The sequence below is a fragment of the Mobula birostris genome, chromosome 3 (assembly GCF_030028105.1).
Source record: "Mobula birostris isolate sMobBir1 chromosome 3, sMobBir1.hap1, whole genome shotgun sequence".
In the NCBI taxonomy this organism is placed as follows: Eukaryota; Metazoa; Chordata; class Chondrichthyes; order Myliobatiformes; family Myliobatidae; genus Mobula; species Mobula birostris.
In genome coordinates, this window is record NC_092372.1 from 215,951,845 (window position 1) to 215,972,307 (window position 20,463).

Genomic DNA, 20,463 nt, shown 5'->3' on the forward strand with positions numbered 1-20,463 from the left:
CATCCAGGTTTGAAGATGAATCCCTGAATACAGTCCAGTTCACCGATTCAAAGCAGTCCTATAGGCACTCCTGTACTTCCCTTGTCCAAACCTTCTTGGTCCTCACTACTGGAGCTGCAGTCTTCAGTCTCTGTCTATACTCAGGAAGTAGAAATACAGCCAGGTGATCAGACTTCCTGAAGTGAGGGCGTGGAATAGCACGGTAGGCATTCTTGATGGTGGTGTAGCAATGGTCCAGTGTGTTGTTTCCTCTGGTATTGCAAGTGATCTGTTGATGGTAATTGCTTAGTGATTTTTTTTTTCCCAGACTGGCCTGGTTAAAATCTCCCAGAATGATGGTGAAGGCGTTAGGGTGCACTGTTCCGTGCATGTCGATCCCATTGCTCAGATCATCTAAAGCCTGATTGAGATTGGCCTGAGGTGGAATGTATATTGCTACCAAAATGATCCCAAAGATTTCCCGCGGTAGGTATAAAGGACAGCACTTAACTGCTAGATATTCTAGACTGCTAGACGCTCAAAGCAGCTGTGCAGGTTGACTCTGGTTAAGAAGGCATACGGTGTATAGGCCTTCATCAATTGTGGAATTGAATTTAGGAGCCGAGGGGTAATGTTACAGCTATATAGGACCCTGGTCAGACTCCATTTGGAATACTCTGCTCAGTTCTGGTCGCCTCACTACATGAAGGATGTGAAAGCCATAGAAAAGGTGCAGAGGAGATTTACAAGGATGTTGCCTGGATTGGGGAGCATGCCTTATGAGAATAGGTTGAGTGAACTCGGCCTTTTCTCCTTGGAGCGACGGAAGATGAGAGGTGACCTGCTAGAGATGTATAAGATGATGAGAGGCATTGATCATGTGGATAGTTAGAGGCTTTTTCCCAGGGCTGAAATGGTTGCCACAAGAGGACACAGGTTTGAGGTGCTGGGGAGTAGGTACAGAGGAGATGTCGGGGGTAAGTTTTTTACTCAGAGAGTGGTGAGTGCGTGGAATGGGCTGCTGGCAACAGTGGTGGAGGCGGATAGGATAGGGTCTTTTAAGAGACATTTAGATAGGTACATGGAGCTTAGTAAAATTGAGGGCTATAGGTAAGCCTAGTAATTTCTAAGGTAGGGACACGTTTGGCACAACTTTGTGGGCCAAAGGGCCTGTATTGTGCTGTAGGTTTTCTATATTTCTATATTCCAGGTCTGGTGAGCAGAATTGGGACAGCACTGATACAGTTGTGCACCAAGAAGAGTTGATCATGAAGCATACTCCTCCACCTCTTCTTTTGAGAGACTCTATAGATCTATCTTGACAGTGTATGGTAAACCCATTGATCTGAATTGCTGCATCCAGTAAGGAAAGGGTTAACCAGGATTCTGCGAAACAAAGGACACACGTGGTCCTAATGTCCCTTTGATTCAGCAGCCTAGCTCTGAGATCATCAATTTTATTCACCAGAGACTGCATGTTTTCCTGCAAGATAGTTGGTATTGGGAGTTTAAAACTCCATTTCCTTAAATGCATTTGTATCCCTGATCTGCAGCCACGCTTCCTGTGTGGAATCCTACAAGGACGCATCCATCCACAATCAGTATTGTTTCCGTTGGTTTTAAGCAGCAATAGTTCGTTTAAGTGCATTAAGACATCTTGTATGACTACTGACCTTGGAAGCAGTTGTGCTTTTAGCTGTATCAGGCTGAAATGAGAATATTTACTCGTATCCATTGAGAGTTCTGTAGCTACATGAGTTGCCCCTAGGCGCCCCAGAGGTAATAGTCCTACAAACTATATTATGACTGGTCTATTATTACAGATGGGACAATCTATAATAACTGTCCGTATATAATATTACAGGATTGTTGTTTCGTATGGCATTCACACTTCTAATAGATGTGTGGTTCGGGAGGGGCAGACGCAAGTCTGTCCATTTGGGAGCTGGGGTTGGATCGATCTTCGTCTGGCATCTCGTCCACAGCTGTTCCAACATGGGTAGCCCTGAGTTGGCATCGCTTGATGGAGTCCTTGAAGCACAGAAGCCTCCACACTACATCAACGTGTTTATCCGGGTCGTGGAGGATAAAAAAGCTCGAGCAACTTTATAGCCATTCCAAACACACATAACATACAGAAAGCAATAAGTGAAAAACCCCAAATATGCTGAATTATAAGAAGAAATTGAAAGACTATGGAACAAGAACAGAGTATTCATTGTCCCAACAGTAATATCTACATTTGGCATCATCCCAAAGTTACTACATAATAGAATTAAACAAATAGGCCTATACAGCAATATTTATGTAAACCTCCAGAAAGCCACAATACTAAAAACCACCAAAAGTTCCTAGCAATTGAGAAATGAGTGTGCTTGACTATGACTGTACATCAGGTTTACCAGTCTGAGCTGAGAACAGATTAAATTTATAATGATAATAAATAAGCAATAAATATCGAGAACATGAGTTGAAGAGTCCTTGAAAGTGAGCTATAGGTTGTGGAAACAGTTAAGTGATGGACTCACTTTCAAGGACTCTTCATCTCATGTTCTCAATATGTATTGCTATTTTATTTATTATTATTATACAGTTTGTTGTCTTCATCAGATGGTACCCCATCATCTTGTGTATCTGTGCCGCCACCTGCAGAGAATTACTTCTATCTCATGGCCTCTCTGTTCCACAATGCTCTGCTCATCCCTGTTGTTCTGTATGCATCTCTTGCCTAGCTTAATGTATCTGCCATGGATATCTCATTGTCCCTTCTGCACTTCTGGTATTATCCTTGTGATATCTGTTGTCTACTCCTCCATTCCTTGTACTCTTTGAGGGATTTGTTTGATTCCAGCTGCCTGACTACAACTTTTTCCCAATGAGCACCTCGATATCCCTTGTTAACCAGGGTTCCCTAATCTTGCCAGCCTTGCCTTTCACCCGAACTGAACATGTTGGCCTTGAGCACTCTCCCTCTCACTTTTAAGAGCCTCCCATTTGCTTGATGCCTTTACTCTCCCATTCAACTTTTGCAAGTTTCTGTTTAATGCCATCAAAATTAGCCTTGTCAGGGATTAGACAGATACTAGACCAGGGGTTCCAAACCTGGGGTCCATGGACTCCTTGCTTAATAGTACTGGCCCATCACATAAAAAAGGCTGGGAACTCTTGTAGTTGACTAATCCCATTTACAGTTTATTAGTATGTGTTTTATGTGCATAAGAATAAAATTAAATTATACATGTGTATGTACACTAACTTACAGAAAAGCAAGCTGCCCCTATCTACCTTGTACTTACTTAGAATGTTCTGTGATAATCAATTGAATTATTGCTTTGCGTGAAGCATGAAGCATTTATAATTCTGTATACAAAGATATGCAGATTGGTAGGTCATTTGGCCACAAAAGTTGTCCCAAGAGTGGTTGAAATGTGGGGTGAATAGAATGGTTAGTGCAGGATGATTGATGATTGGCGCGGACTCACTCGGTCAAAGAACCTGTTTCTGTATTGTATTCCTCAACGATTATGACACTTCTCTCCTCAAATCTATTTTCTCCTCTCTAGATGAAAGCCATAGTTATTGATGATGATCTGAACATAATCCATGAGGCCAATGTGAAGTTTGATGATGATTTTCCAGGGTTTGGGTAAGAAGTTTTATACTCATTTGCTTCAACAAAAGAAAGGGTAGAAGAATGTGGAGTGGACACTTAATTACAGAGGAACATTATTCTGCTGCTACTTAAATCTGACACATATTTTAGCAGATCTACCAGGATTAAGAAAATTGGTCGATTTCTACTCGAAGCTAAATCTTAATCTAATAATAGCTTGAAGCCATGACAGTGTGTGAAATGGATATACAACTTTGTTTTTCCCAATTTAGCATTTTCTCCACCTTCCCCTTGCTCCAGCCTTCTCTTTGGCAACTGCCTGAGGCTGAAATAGTTGGTTTAGTGTTAGTGTTGTATTTAATAGGCTTCTGTACCCTGCACCTTTACCAGAGCTTGTGCTCATCCTCAGAGCTATTCTGCATAGCTCACAGGATTAGCTCATCTCCTGCAGCAATCTTTTTCCATTGTTTTGTCAATGCTGTGTTTCTATTTACAGTGTTTCTCGGGCAGCTACTTGAGTTCCATTCTCCATATGTTTGCGATCTTCCGGGATTCTGTTGCCTGTCTCCAAATTTGCGTCATACTGTTTATCCATCGTCAATGCACTGTACTTGGTATCTGATATTCAGATCTCTCTAGTTTCTCACGTTCTCCATCTGTGTGATTGCAACTGGCACTGCTAGTGTTTTCCCCACTGTTGATGACTATGTCTTCAACAATCAAATCCCTCAGATTAGGAATTTTTTTTCACCCAATGATAAATGTGAGTAATGTAGGGTTAATGGAAACAGTTGCTGATGGCCACTGCATACTTGAGCTGGTGTCTGTTTCTGTACTCTTTCTTTGATTCAAGCTCTAATAGTTTAAGATGCTCCTAAGATCTGTTATCCCTATAAATTTACTGTGATGCATCATTTTCAAGTTCAACTTCAAATTTGATTATACTTTAACCACAAACAAATATAGCCAAATGGAATGGTGTTCTTCCCAGGGCCAAGGTGCTAAACACATTACCAACAGCATAGAGCACATCTGGTTACAATTTCAGAAAAGCATACAGTCATAAAGAAAAAAAAAATATTCCCCTAGTTCGTGAATGGCATGACTATAGAATTGATGGTAATTTGTCCTGGTCCAGCTTGTTCTTCCACTGAGTGAACACTGGAGGGCAGGACAAATTGGCAACACTAATTCAGAAGGCGCAGGAGATATATTCTAAAGGCAAGATGACGCAACCATGGCTAACAAGTGAAGTCAAAGCCAGAGAGGACATATAATAAATATTAGTGAAAACTCAAAGGATTGGGAACCTTTCAAATACCAACAGAAGGCAACAAAACAAAATAATTAAGAAGGAATAGGTGGTATACGTATGTAATCTAACCAATAATATTAAAGAGGATACCAAAAGTTCCTTCAGATACATAAAGTGTAAAAGAGAGGCAAGAGTGGATATCGGACCGCTGGAAAACAGTGCTGGAGAGGTAATGGGGGACAAGGAAATAGTGGACGAACTGAATAAGTATTTTGCATCAGTCTTCACTGTGGAAGACTCTAGCAGTATGGTGGAAGTTCCATAGTGTCAGAGGTCAGAAGTGTGTGGTTGCTATTACTAGTGAGAAGGTTCTTGGGAAACTGAAAGAAAGGTCTGATGGTAGATAAATTGATTGGATCAGATGTTGTACATCCCACAGCTCTGAAAGAGGTGGAGGAGGTGAAGAAGATTGTAGAGGCATGCATAATGATCTTTCAAAAATCACTAGATTCTGGAATGGTTCTGGAAGATTAGAAAATTGCAGGTGTCACTCCACTCTTCAAGGAGGGAATGAGGCAGAAGAAAGGAAGTTATAAGCCAGGTAGTCTGATTTCAGTGGTTGGGAAGATGTTGGAGTTGATTGTTAAGGATGTGGTTTCAGGATACTCAGAGACACACGATAAAAGAGGCTGTAGTCGGCATGGTTGTCAGCAAAATTTTGCCTGACAAGTCTATTGGAATTCTTTGAAGAAATAACAAGCATGATAGACAAAGATGAGTTGGTTGATGTTGTGTTCTTGGATTTTTAGAACAGCCTTGACAAGGTGCCGCACATGAGGCTGCTTAACAAGTTAAGAGCTCATGGTGTTACATGAAAGATACCAGCATTGATAGAGCAGTAGCTGATTGGCAGGAGGCAAAGAGTGTGAATAAAGGTTGGCTGCCGGTGACTAGTGATGTTCTACAGGGGTCTGTGTTGGGACTGCTTCTTTTTACATTATATGTCAATGACTTGGGTGATGGAATTGATGGCTTTGTTGCAAAGTTTGCAGATGATACGAAGGTAGGTGGAGGAGAAGGTAGTTTTGAGGAGGTAGAAAGGCTACAGAAGGATTTAGATTAGGAGAATAGGCAAAGAAGGGGCAGATGGTATACAGTGTCAGGAAGTGTAGGGTCATGCACTTTGGTTGAAGAAATAAAAGGGCAATCTATTTTGTAAATGGAGTGAACATATAAAATACTAAGGTGCAAAGGGACTTGGGAGTTCTTGCGCAGAATACCCTAAAGGTTGATTTGCAGGTTGAGTCTATGGTGAGGAAGGCAAATGTGATGTTAGCTTTCATTTCAAGAGGACTAGAATATAGAAGCAAGGATGTAATGTTGAGACTTTATAAAGCACTGGTGAGGCCTCACTTGGAGATCTGTGAGCTGGTTTGGGCCCTTTATCTTAGAAAGAATGTTTTGACACTGGAGAGGGTTCAAAGGAGGTTTATGAAAATGATTCCAGGATTGAACAGCTTGTCATATGAAGAGTGCTGGGCCTGTATTCACTTGAATTCAGAAGAATGAGGGGTGACCTCGTTGAAACCTATTGAATGGTGAAAGTCCTTGGTAAAGTGGATGTGGAGAGAATGTTTCCTCTCGTGGGAGAGTCTAAGACCAGAGGACACAGCCTTAGGATGGTGGCATCCTGTAGAAGAGAGATGAGGAGGAATTTCTTTAGCCAGAGGGTGGTGAATCTGTGGAATTCTTTGCCACAGGCAGCTGTGGAGGCCAAGTCTTTATGTATATTTAAGGTAGAGGTTGATAGATTCTTGATTGTTCAGGGCATGAGGAATATGGAGGGGAGACAGGAGATTGGGGTTGAGAGGAAAAATGGATCAGCCATGATGAAATGGTGGAGCAGACTCAATGGACCAAATGGCCTAATTCTGCTGCTCCTATATCTTATCGTCATGATCTGTAGGGGTGGGAGGAGGTGGAGAAAGAATTAAGAATGTTTTGGATCAAAACTCCTGTTAGGATAGTTTCTTGGAAGACCATTCGTTGCACCTTCCCCCCAAGCAAATGCTCAGTTCCTCAGCAGACTGTCGGTCTCCAGCATCTGAGATCTCTTGTGACTCCTGAGCGAGACAATGGAATTAGATTGAGAAGCAACATCTGATGGTCATTTAAGACAAAAAATTACGCTAATGGCAAGGAATGTGCTGAAGCAATTGTGTTTAGAGCTGAAGGTCAAAACAGTGATTTAAATGGAGATGTTATGCTTGGAGAATTGGGGACAGAAAAAGTACAATAAATCCAACAAGAAGAGGTGAACAAAGTACAATACAGTGTCTTCTGGTTAATTGTGATACACCAGGACCAGGACAGTTTGGCCTATTTAAGCAGGTGCCCCAATTAGCCAAAGTTTCATAGAAATGGTTAAAACGGTCTTTTAAAAAAAACAAGTTACCATTTAACTGGGTAACTAATTATGTATTCAAATAAAATACAGAACGAATTCAGACACTTTCAGTACTGCTAAAGAACTATAAAACTGCTGTGTTCTTTTGATTGACTATAAATGAACAAAATCAGTGCAGACACCTAGTGCAGTTAATGGACTGCCTTAATACAATGCTATTGACAATTGTATCCTCCAAATGTTCATTTTCATTGTAAAATACAAGATGATTGTCAATACCTTCAAATTTTTCATAGTACCTAACTTGTTGACATAGTGAAATAGTTTCATTTTCACTCCCAGCTCTTTCTGGCATCTCTCAGCCTGAATGCTTGAAACAGCAGTGAGCAAAACAATTCTGAATTGTCTTACTGCTTATTTCTTGCCAACTATCACTGACCAAAATCATTGCTTTTTGACACAAACACATGCAACCGATGCAATCTAAAAGCTGTTCGCTGTAAGCACTATGTAGTGTTTAATGGCCACACGAGTGCATGTGTCTGACATTAGTTAGGAACTTTTCAGCAACAATCACCTGCCCTAATGAAGTGGCATAGTGTCCCAAATAAATGAAGGGAATGCTGTTTATTTTCTTGATTAGTTTTTTGTTCTTTAAGATTTGTCCCAAATAAGCGGCTGCCCTGATTAACCAATGGCCCAATAAACCGAAATCCACTGTTATTGAAAGCAGTGAATTAGATTGAAAGATCTGATGGATTATTTCACTGAAGCAAAAAGTAATTGTAACGGAATGTGAGATGGTCAGTATGAAAGTCAGAAGGAATTACTCAATTAGCAAGGTGGCACATAAGAGTAATATCCATCCAGTCCTGATGAAGGTTCTTGGCCCAAAATATCAATGATTTATTCCTTTCCACAGATGCTGCCTGACCTGCTGAGTTCCTCTAGCATTTTGCATGTGTTATTCTGGATTTTCAGCCTGCAGAATCTCTTGTGCTTATGGTCCCTATCACCAGACTTCTAAAGTTTGAACAAAGAAATGCCATTTTTATACAGACAATGAGTAGTTGTATACAGATATTGACCAATCCTTGCTGGCATAATCAATTACCAATCACTCTACGATAATACAGGTATTACTAGTCAATAGTATCTACATGTTAAAGGCCAATAATACTTCAGAATTAGTAAACTAACTGACCAATGGTAACTGTCACCCTAGAATCCTTCATTTGCATCTTTATCTTGTCCTGGTATTATACCATATTGGATCGATTGCAAGAATGCGGCAAGTGTACATGCATATGATTGATCGCGCAGTGAATTGACTGAGCCTCCTACGTGCAGGACACTCTTTTTTGGGCGTGGGCTTTTGAGTCTGCATGTTTTCATCTCGGTGTGCCTGATCCATAGCTCCCACACTGTGAGTTGCCCGAAGTGTACTGTTGCTAACATGACTCAGTAAAAATGTTTAATCATATTACTCTGTTGGCATTCTTGCTCCACACAAATATGGAATATTTTGGCGTCAAGGACCAAAACAAGAATAGCCTCTCTCCTCCAAGCACCCAATCCATTTTGGGCTGCAGCTATGGCAAAGCTGATGGCTGGAACCTGGCTGCAATGGAAGAAAACCTTCCTAAACTTCATTGAACTCATACCAATTTTAACACCAACCCCCAAGCTGGAGGAAGCAATGAAACTCAGTCTGCTTTGCATACACTTGGGAGAACTCAGGCAGAAATACTAAGGTGCTGTGCATCTACAGAACGAATGTGAACCGATGGATGTGTTTGAGGATTCGAACAATGTTTAGGGGATGCAGGACGACGTCCTTACAGTATTCTTCAGTTTCTCAAGGCTGTGACAGACCCCCGACAAAAATATCGATGATTTTATCACAAGACTGGCCCTAGCAGGACTGGCCCTGTAGGAATACAAGTACAAAGATATTTCCCCCTGAGCAAGTTCGAAGAAGCAATGCTTCTCCAAGCGTTGATTGTTGGAGTCCAAGATGGGAGGACACGAGAGCCTCCTGTCTGAAATGCACATTGCCCTAGGGCAAAGCGTGCTCCACAGCTTGTCACTGAGAGGTAGTGCACATGGGGCTGAATGATGGCACAGTGAATCGATTACACCGTCTACGTGTGGAGCATTCTCTTTCATGTGGGCTTTTGAGTACGCATTTTCTTTGTCTCAGTGTGCTCAGTTCATAGTTCCCAAATGTAAGTTGCCCACCGTGTACTGTTACTAACATGACTCAATAAAAGCACTTAATCATACTACTCTGTTGTCGTTCTTGCTGCTTACAATACGCAACAGATATGCCAAATGACTCCAGACCCCAGCTGTGCTATGTCCTTCAAAGACCTTTCTTAGCCTAGATCAGGGGTTCCCAACCTTTTTTTATGCCATGGACCAATACTATTAAGCAAGGGGTCTGTGGACCCCTGGTTGGGAACCCCTGGGCTTGATTGACTGCATGATATCTGTAAACTATCCTTGCTTGGATTTTATGTTATTCCTTGCCTTCTCACAACTTCCACACACTCATAATTCTTACTCAGCCTTGGAACTCATGCTGTATAAATAACTATGTTGTAGAAGGTTGAGTGGAATTAACTGGCGCAGGCACAAGACCTGCTGGACCTCGTTTAGCTGAAGTGACCTTGACTTTGGGGTGGCATGATGAGCCACTTCCCTACAGCCCCAGTGACCGGATGTAATCCTGATCTCCAGTGGTGTTTGTGTGGAACATTTGCGTTCTCCCTGTGACTATGTAGATTTCCCTTGGGTGCACATTCAACAGATGTGCAAGTTAATCGGTGCGTGTGAATCTAGGAGATTCGGTTAGTGTAAATGGGTAGCCCCAACTTAGTGGGCTGAAAGGGTTGTTTTCCTTGTATGATTCTGTGATTTTCTATGTCTTTAAGATTCAAGAAACAAGTGTATTTATTTAGCACATGCACATCAAAACATAGTGAAATGCATTGTTTGGGTCGATAACCAACACTTCTGGGTGTGTGCTGGAGGCAGCCCGCAAGATTCGCCACATATTCCCATGCCGACATGGCACGCCCGCAATGCTCGGCAAAACAACACAGAACACAACAAGCAACAAAACAACGAGAGCAAAACAGTCTCTTTCCTCCCCCCAACCCATGTGAGACGAAATACCAGATTTATTTAATTATTAATATTATGTTCCTCAGCTCCTGTGGTGGCATTTGAACTTGTGTTTCTGGATCCATTGACCGGACCTCTGACTGCTAGCATAACAATATATCAGTGCTATAAATGATACCCCCCAGATAAAGCTATGATAGTACATGGTGGAATAAAATCACCAGTGCATGACAGAAATGGAAGTATTCAGAGATGTTTTGAAGTTACAGCCCATAAGCTATATATCAACATTTTAAAAGCTTAATTTCTCTATTATCTTATTCTATTATTATAGGCAGATAACTGTAAGCTTTGCCTCATTAACTAAACATATCAATGCTATACGGTTGAATGAGTGTTCTTGAGACAAAGGTAATTAGAAAAATTGGTATTTGACACTTGTAAAATAAAAGACTCCTTGCAACTGTGATTTGGAGTTTGACAGGAAGTGTTCTAAATGCATGGTGAATGCAGCAGTATCTGAAAAGATAACAGAAGCTTGGAAAAGTTTTCTTGCATATTTTATTTACAAATTGGTTATTATTTGAGCTGTAGAGTTGCAGTCTGTGCTGTCTCAACAGATATTACATGACTTGCTGAATATGATCAGGTTTTATGAATGTTGGGCTGGCAAGATAGGCTCGCAGAGTTGAAAATCAGATTTATGCAGGATTAAACGGTTGTGTGTCTATTTTCAGGGGAGTTTGCACCAGTCATAATATTGTACTTTGATCCATAATGTTTTTCAGTGTCCTACTTGTCCATGTCCAGTGAACACAATGCAATATATTGAATTTAACTGTTCTGAAGTTTTCTCCCAGGTAATGTCATCATTCACAAAAAACAGCCTTTAACACTATTGTTAAGGTACAATGCCAGTTACTACAATGCATTCATAGTCAGACTGTTGTTTATTACAACATGTTCGTAGCTTATTCTGCACACTGCTCACGCTCAATAGTTACTCTTCCTTGCTTGTCTTCCAGTACTTGTTTGTTCCAATATTGCACCCTACGGGTCATAAAATATTCCCCAAGCGGCCACAGGGATCAGTTCACCTTCACTCTCAACTTCCAAGCCTCAGGAATGCTGTAGCCTGAACCTGATGATATATGTCAGATCTAGCAGTCCGCTGATTGGCACCTGGAAGCTAATAGCAATCTCAGATAAACTTTGGTTTCTCTTTCAAGCCACAAGAGCAAGTGTGGATATTGGCCTGTACTGCATCTTTCTCAAACCTCATGCTTTCACTGGCCAAGTAAATGTCCTTGAAGAGAAGTATCTAGAAACTAGTTCTGGAAATTCCTCAGTCTGGATAGCCGACAGTTCCAATTAGAAGGGACAGCACGTTCTTCACTGCAAAATTTTCTGTCTTATTCGAAATTAGTGACCTTGTCCCTTATTGTTGGAATACAATGTTGGCTTTATTTAACAGAGAACATCCTCCTGAAAGTAATGTGATCTAGCAACATTTGGATGTCCAAGTCAATAAGACACCCTCTGTCAACTACTTGTAAATTATCTATCTATAATACCATCTATAAATTCACCAGTGACACTACTATTGTTGGCAGAACCTCAGATGATGATAAGTAGGCATACAGGATCAATTGACTGGTTGAGTGGTGCCTCAACAAAAACTTTGAACTCAGTATCAGAAAGACAAGAAATTGACTGTGGACTTCAGGAAGAGGAAGCACACATTAGTCCTCATTAAGGGGTCAGCAGTAAAAAGGGCGAACAGCTTCCTTGGTGTTAACATCTCAGAGAGTCGGTCTTGGGCCCAACACCATTGATGCAATTATGAAAAAAACATGGCAGTGGCTATACTTCATTAGGAGTTCGAAGAGATTTGATATGTCACCAAAGAGTGGAGCGAATTTCTACAGGTGTATGGTAGAGAGCATTTTGACTGGCTGCATCACGGCCTGGTATGGGGCTCCAATATGTAGGATTGAAAGAGGCTGCAGGGGGTTGTATACTCGGCCAGCTCCATCAGGGGCACAACCCTCCCCTCAATTGAGGACATCTTCAAGAGGCAATGCATCAGGAAGGTTCAAAGTATACAACTCTGAAATTCTTCTGCTCCAGATAGCCACAAAACCAAGAAAGAAAAGATCATCAACCCCCAAATTCCCCCCTTCCCGCACAAAAAAATGAACACAAATGTAACAGGCACATCAACCCCCAAATCCCCTTCCCCTGTACACAAAAAATGCGAAAGATCATGCGAAAAACACAGAATATAAAATACTCTAAGTCTGGGGTAAAAGAAATCTATACTCCAAATCCATATCCAAAATGCAGAAAACCTGGGTACCATTCTGCAGGCACAGAGGCAGTCCTTTCCCTCTCTGTAGCAGAGCAGTCCCCCAGTGATCTAAAGGCAGTCTCCTGTCTCCATAGCAAAGCGATCCCACCAGCGAACAAAAGGCAGGCAGCCGGGGCTCACCTTCTGCATTCGCTTCCATGTTTTGATCTCCCTCGTCGCTTTAATCAGTGAACAAATGTGCGGGCAATGTAAGATTTAATTGGTGAAATGGAGTTGACTTTGGCTCACAGCCTTTTCACCAAAAGGATAATGCACGCTGCCTCTCCCTCCTGGAATCCCCTCGGAGATTGCAGAGCGCTGGAACACCCAAACGATCTCCAAGTTAGAAATCACAGGCTCCAGCAGTTCCAGGATCACATTGAAGACGATAAACAAATGCAAAAGATGTAAAAGAAGTGTAGGATTTCATGATAGTCAGAGGCTTTTTCCCAGGCCTGAAGGCTGCCACAACAGGGCACAGATTTAAGGTGCTTGGAAGTAGGTACAAAGGAGATGTCAGGGATAAGTTTTTTACGCAGAGAGTGGTGAGTGCGTGGAATGGGCTGCTAGCAACAGTGGTGGAGGCGGATATGACAGGGTCTTTTAAGAGACTTTTGGATAGGTACATGGAGCTTAGTAAAATAGAGGGCCATAGGTAACCCTAGTAATTTCTAAGGTAGGGACATGTTTGGCACAACTTTGTGGGCCGAAGGGCCTGTATTGTGCTCTAGGTTTTCTGTGTTTTTTTTTCTATGATCTATTCAGAAGATGTTGACTGAAGGGTCATTGTAGGGTGGCACCATTATTATTAAAGTCCCTCACCATCGGAGACATACCCTCTCCTCATTTCCATCATTGGAGAGGAAGTACAGCAGCCTGAAGTTCCATACTCAAATGTTTTAGGGACAGCAACTTCCTTTCCGCCATCACATTTCTGAATGGTCCATGAACACTGACTCACTGTCCCTCTTTTGCATTATTTATTATTTTCTTGTAACTTATTAATGTTTGTCTTGTACTGTACTGGTGCCACAAGGCAACAGATTTTGCAACATATTTCAAAGTTCAATATAAATTTATTATCAAAAGTACGTGTATGTTACCATATATATTTTCTTGCAGGCATTCACAGAACAAAGAAACACAATAGAATCAATGAAAAACTACGCAAAAGTAAACAAAAATAATGTCAGTGATAAGAAACTCTGCCATTCAGCAAGATCTTGTTTAATTTTCAACCTCAATAGTGGCTTCTTGCACTAACCCATATGCCTGGATTCCTTTCATATCTAAAAATCTATTAATCTCTCTGCTGAAGATAAATGACCATTGAGCCACTTCTGTGAGGAATTCCCAGAGTTCACCAACTTTATGTGCAGATTTTACTTTTTTGATTGTGAATGGCTGATCCTTTATTTTCATAGTGTCTGCTGGTTCTAGATATCCCAACCAGCAAAATATTAACTATGTATCTACTCTGCCAAATCCCTTGCGAAATGTTTTTCCATGAGATTATCACTTTACTTTCTGAGCTGTTGGTGATTAGGATCAGAAGTGATCATGATGTACATAGAATGGTATCTTCAAATAATTTATAGGGCATGTTTAATTATTGTGTGAGTGAGAAGACTAGGAAGGAGATGAAGGTTGATGAAGATGCTGTGGTTTACATTGTTACCTTTTGAGTATATGAAGCATTTGTATTGAATCATAACTTGGGAGAGGAAATGTGTTCAACAGACCCCACAGTAAAATAGATTTCACACGATTTGTGTGAAGAATCAGCAAGAACAAGGAACTGGTTCTTTACTTCAGGAGGAGGAGCTAGTTCTCATTGGGGGATCAGCTGTGACGAGTGTCAGCAACCTTAAATTCCTCAGGGTGTGCAGAGGACCTGTTCTGGTCCCAGCACTTAAGTGCAGTTATGAAGATAGCAAGGCAGCACCTATACTTAGGAGGCTGCATAGATCAGGCATGACATCTAAATCTTTGACAAACTTCTATAGATTTGTGGTGGACAATATATTGACTGGTTGCATCAGAGCCTGGTGTGGAAACACCAATGTCCTTGAATAGAAAATTCAACAAAAAGTAGTAGATACGGCCCAGTTTCCCACGGGTAAAGCCCTTCCCACCATTGAGCACATCTACATGGGGTGTTGTTGCAGGAAAGTAGCATCCATCATCGAGGACCTCAACCACCCATGGCTGCTGTCAGCAAGAAGGTACAGGAGCCTTTGGACCCACACCATCAGGTTCAGGAACAGGTATTACCCCTCAACCATCAGGCTCTTGAAGCAAAGGGGATAACTTCACTCAACTTCACTTTCCCCATCACTGAACTGTTCCCACAACCTATGGACCCACTTTCAATGACTCTTCAGTTCATGTTCTCAATATATATTGCTTTTTATTTATTATTACTATTACTATTATTATTATTTCTTTCTTTTTGTATTTGCACAGTTGTCTTTTGCACACTGGTTGTATGCCCAGTTGGTGTGGTTTTCATCGATTCTATTATGGTTATTGGATTTATTGAGTATGCCCACAAGAAAATGAATCTCAGGGTTGTATATGGTGACATATATGTACTTTGAGAGTGAATTTACTTTGACCTTTAGAATAGATTTGTGCTGAATGTTAATTTTTTTATTATCTTCTCAACTAAAGTAAAATTTAAATTCCATAAGACCATAAGATATAGGAGCAGAAGTAGGCCATTTGGCCCATCAAGTCTGCTCCACCATTCAATCATGGCTGATCCAATTTTTCCAGTCATCCCCACTCCCCTGTCTTCTCCACATACCCTTTGGTGCTTTGGCTAATCAAGAACCTATCTATCTCTGCTTTAAATGCACCCAATGACTTGGCCTCCACAGCTGCTTGTGGCAACAAATTCCACAGATTTACCACCCTCTGACTAAAGTAATTTCTCTGCATCTCTGTTCTAAATGAACGTCCTTCAATCCTGAAGTTGTACCCTCTTGTCCTAGCCTCCCCTACCATGAGAAGTAACTTTGCCATATCTAATCTGCTTAGGCCTTTTAACATTTGGAATGTTTCTATGAGATCCCCCCCCCCCCCCCATTCTCCTGAACTCCAGGGAATACAGCCCAAGAGCTGCCAGACGTTCTTCATACAGTAATCCTTTCATTCTTGGAATCATTCTTGTGAATCTTCTCTGAACCCTCTCCAATGTCAGTATATCCTTTCTAAAATAAGGAGCCCAAAACTGCACACAGTACTCCAAGTGTGGTCTCATGAGTGCCTTATAGAGCCTCAGCATCATATCCCTGTTCTTATATTCTATTCCTCTAGAAATGAATGCCAACATTGTATTCACTGCCTTCACCACCGACTCAACCTGGAGGTTAACCTTTAGGGTATCCTGCACAAGGATTCCCAAGTCCCTTTGCATCTCTGCATTTTGAATTCTCTCCCCATCTAAATAATAGTCTGCCCGTTTATTTCTTCCACCAAAGTGCATGACCATACACTTTCCAACATTGTATTTCATTTGCCACTTCTTTGCCCATTCCCCTAAACTATCTAAGTCTCTCTACAGGCTCTCTGTTTCCTCAACACCTCCAACGGGATCCCACCACTAAGCACATCTTTCCTTCCCCCCACCTTTCTGCTTTCCGCAGGGATTGCTCCCTACGTGACTCCCTTGTCCATTCGTCCCCCCCATCCCTTCCCACCGATCTCCCTTCCGGCACTTATCCTTGTAAGCAGAACAAGTGCTACACCTGCCCTTACACTTCCTCCCTCACCACCATTCAGGGCCCCAGACGGTCCTTCCAGGTGAGGCGACACTTCCCCTGTGAGTCGGCTGGGGTGATGTACTGCGTCCGGTGCTCCCGATGCGGCCTTCTATATATTGGCAAGACCCGACGCAGACTGGGAGACCGTTTCGCTGAACACCTACGCTCTGTCCGCCAGAGAAAGCAGGATCTCCCAGTGGCCACACATTTTAATTCCACGCCCCATTCCCATTCTGACATGTCTATCCATGGCCTCCTCTACTGTAAAGATGAAGCCACACTCAGGTTGGAGGAACAACACCTTATATTCCGTCTGGGTAGCCTCCAACCTGATGGCATGAACATCGACTTCTCTAACTTCCGTTAATGCCCATCCTCCCCTTCTTACCCCATCCCTTATGTATTTATTTATTTATTTATTTCCTCTTTCTCTCTCTCTCTCTCTCTTTTCTCCCTCTGTCCCTCTCACTATATCGTCCTCTGGTGCTCCCCTCCCCCTTTCTTTCCCCCTAGGCCTCCTGTCCCATGATCCTCTGCCTTCTCCAGCCTTTTGCCAATCAACCTTCCAGCTCTTAGCTCCATCCCTCCCATTCCTGTCTTCTCCTATCATTTCGAATCTCCCCCAACCCTTTCAAATTTCTTACTATCTCTTATTTCAGTTAGTCCTGATGAAGGGTCTCGGCCGGAAAGGTCGACTGTACCTCTTACAATGGATGCTGTCTGGTCTGCTGCATTCACCAGCATTGTGTGTATGTGTGTTGCTTGAATTTCCAGCATCTGCAGATTTCCTTGTGTACCTGCTCTTCCATTTATCTTTGTATCATTAGCAAATTTAGCCACAAATCCATTAATCCCATAGTCCAAATCATTGACATACATTGTAAAAAACAGTGGTCCCAATACCGACTCCTGTGGAACCCCACTGGTAACTGGCAGCCAGCCAGAATAGGATCCCTTTATTCCCATTCTCTGCTTTCTGCCAATCAACCAATGCTCCATCCATGCTAGTAATTCCCTGTAATTCCATGGGCTCTTATCTTGCTAAGCGGCCTCATGCGCGGCACCTTGTCAAAGGCCTTCTGAAAATCCAAGTACACCACATCTACTGCATCTCTTTTGTCTACCCTGTTTGTAATTTCCTCAAAAAATTGCAGTAGGTTAATCAGGCAGAATTTTCTTTTCAGGAAACCTGGCTTTGGCCTATCTTGTCATGTGGATCCAGGTTCTCTGTAATCTCATCCCTAACAATCGATTCTAACAACTTCCCAACCACTGATGTCAGGCTAACAGGTCTATAGTTTCCTTTCTGCTGTCTCCCACCCTTCTTAAATGGCGGAGTAACATTTGCAATTCTCCAGTCATCCAGTACAATGTCAGGGTCTATTGATTTTTGAGAGATCATTGTTAATGACTCTGCAATCTTTCCGGCTACTTCCTTCAGTACCCGAGGGTGCATTCTAACAGTTCCAGTAGATTTATCCACCCTCAGGCCATTAAGTTTCCTGAGCACCTTCTCAGTAGTAATTTTCACTGCACATACTTCACTGCCCTGACGCTCTTGAATGTCCAGTATACTACAGATGTCTTCCACTGTGAAGACTGACGTAAAGTACACATTCAGTTCCTCTGTCATCTCTGCGTCTCTCATTAAAATATCTCCAGCGTCATTTTCTATTGGTTGTATATTTACCCTCAACTCTCTTTTACCCTTTATATACTTAAAAAAGCTTTTAGTATCTTTGATATTAGTCTCCAGCTTCCTTTCATAGTTCATTTTTTCCTTCCTAATGACCTTCTTAGTTTCTTTCTGTAAGTTTTTAAAAGCTTCCCAATCCTCTATCTTCCTACTAGTTTTGGCTTCCTTGTATGCCCTCTCTTTTGCTTTTACTTTGGCTCTGACTTCACTTGTCAGCCATGGTAGTGTCCCTCTTCCATTTAAAAATTTCTTCTTATTTGGAATATATCTGTCTTGCAGATCTGTCTTATATCTGTCTACCTCATTTTTCACAGAAACTCCAGCCATTGCTGCTCTGCTCTCCCTCCTGCTAGTGTCCTTTTCCAGTCAACCTTGGCCAGTTCCCCTCTCGTGCCATTGTAATTTCCTTTATTCCACTGAAATACTGACACATTGAAATTTAGTTTCTCCTTCTCAAATTTCAAAGTGAACTCGATCATATTGTGATCACTGTTCCCTAAGGGTTCCTTAACCTTAAGCTCTCCTATCACCTCTGGATCATTGCACAACGCTAGCACAGCCAATCCCCTAGTGGGCTCAACAACAAATTGTTCTAAAAAGCCATCCCTTAGACATTCTACAAAATTTCTCTCTTGAGATCTAGTACTGGCCTGGTTTTCCCAATCCACTTTCATGTTAAAATCCCCAACAGTTATCATGACATTGCCCTTCTGACACGCCTTTTCTATCTCCTGTTGTAATTAGTAATCCATATCCCGGCTGCTGTTTGGAGGCCTGTATACATCTGCCGTTAGGGTCCTTTTACCCTTGCCATTTCTTTACTCAACCCATACAGACTCTACACCTTCCGATCCTATGTCATCCCTTTCTAATGATTTAATATCATTTCTTATACACAGGGCCACATCACCCCCTCTGCCCACTAACCTATCTTTCCGATACACCGTATATCCTTGGACGTTCAGCTCCCAATGGCAGCCATCCTTTAGCCAAGTTTCAGAGATGGCCGCAACATCATACTTGCCATTCTGTAGCTGAATTTCAAGATTGTCCATTTTATTTCTTGCGCTGCGTGCATTCAAATATAACACTTTCAGTTCAGTATTTGTTGCTTTCTGTTTTAACTGCACCATGCCTCTATTGTCCTGTAACTCATCGCACTGGCTGTGATTATGCCTCATCTCCTGCCTGTCCTTTCTATCATCTCTGTTGCATGCTATCTTTGATTTATTTTTGTTTTCCCCTTCCTCAGCCCTATCACTCTGGTTCCCATCCCCCTGACAAATTAGTTTAAACCCTCCCTAACAGCTCTATTAAACCTGCCTGCAAGGATATTGGACCCTTTTGAGTTCAGATGTAACCCGTCCTTTTTATGCATATCGTATCTCCCCCAGAAGAGGCCCCAATGATCCAGGAACCTGACGCCCTGCCCCCTACACCACTCTCTCAGCCACAAATTAATGTGCCTGATCATGCTATTCTTGCACTCGTTAGCACATGGCACAGGCAGCAATCCTGAGATTACTACCCTGAAGGTCCTGCTTTTCAGCTTCCTACCCAACTCCCTGAATTCTCCCTTCAGGACCTCCTCCTTTTTTCTACCTATGTCATTGGTACCAATGTGTACCAAGACTTCTGGCTGTTCACCCTCTCCCTTCAGAAATTCATCAGTGCTACTCCATTGAGAGTAGGAATCGGTCTAGGACAGTTGCTGTTTTTCATATACACACAGTGGCCACTTTATTAGGTACAGGAGTTAAACGCAGTATGGTGTTCTGCAGTAGCTCATCCACTTCAAGGTATTATATGTTGTGTGTTCAGAAATGCTCTTCTGCACACCACTATTGTAATGCATGGTTATTTGAGTTAGTCACCTCCTGTCAGCTTGAACCAGTCTGGCTATACTCCTCTGACCTCTCTCATTAAGACGTGCTTTCATTCACGGAACTGCCACTCACTGGATGTCTTTTGTCTATCACACCATTTTCTGTAAACTCTAGAGAATATTGTGTGAAAATCCCAGGAGATCAGCAGTTTCAAACCACCCCATCTGGCACCGACAATCACTCCACGGTCAAAGTCACTTGTCTTACATTTCTTTCCTATTTCTTCCCTATTCTGATGTTTGGTCTGAACAACAATTGAACCTCTTGACCATATCTGCATGCTTTTATGCATTGAGTTGCTGCCACATGATTGCTTGATTAGATAACGAGCAGGAATACGGGTGTGCCTAATAAACTAGCCACTGAGTGTATGTAAATGAC

The 20,463-nt window shown here is 42.0% G+C and overlaps 1 protein-coding gene across 20 annotated transcripts in view; it reads left to right on the plus strand.

Moving 5' to 3' along the window:
- xylb (xylulokinase homolog (H. influenzae)) overlaps positions 1–20,463 on the plus strand; it is a 382,042-nt gene that overhangs the window by 16,539 nt on the left and 345,040 nt on the right. For 17 of the 20 annotated variants that reach the window (XM_072254101.1, XM_072254105.1, XM_072254112.1 and 14 more), the window contains exon 2: positions 3,543–3,625. The exons of 1 other annotated variant lie outside the window; for it this stretch is intronic. In XM_072254101.1, coding sequence (XP_072110202.1) covers positions 3,543–3,625 — 83 coding nt within the window. Of the gene's footprint in view, positions 1–423; positions 466–3,542; positions 3,626–20,463 lie in introns of those variants that run through there. 2 more of the 20 variants (XM_072254104.1, XM_072254114.1) reach the window with 2 other exon arrangements.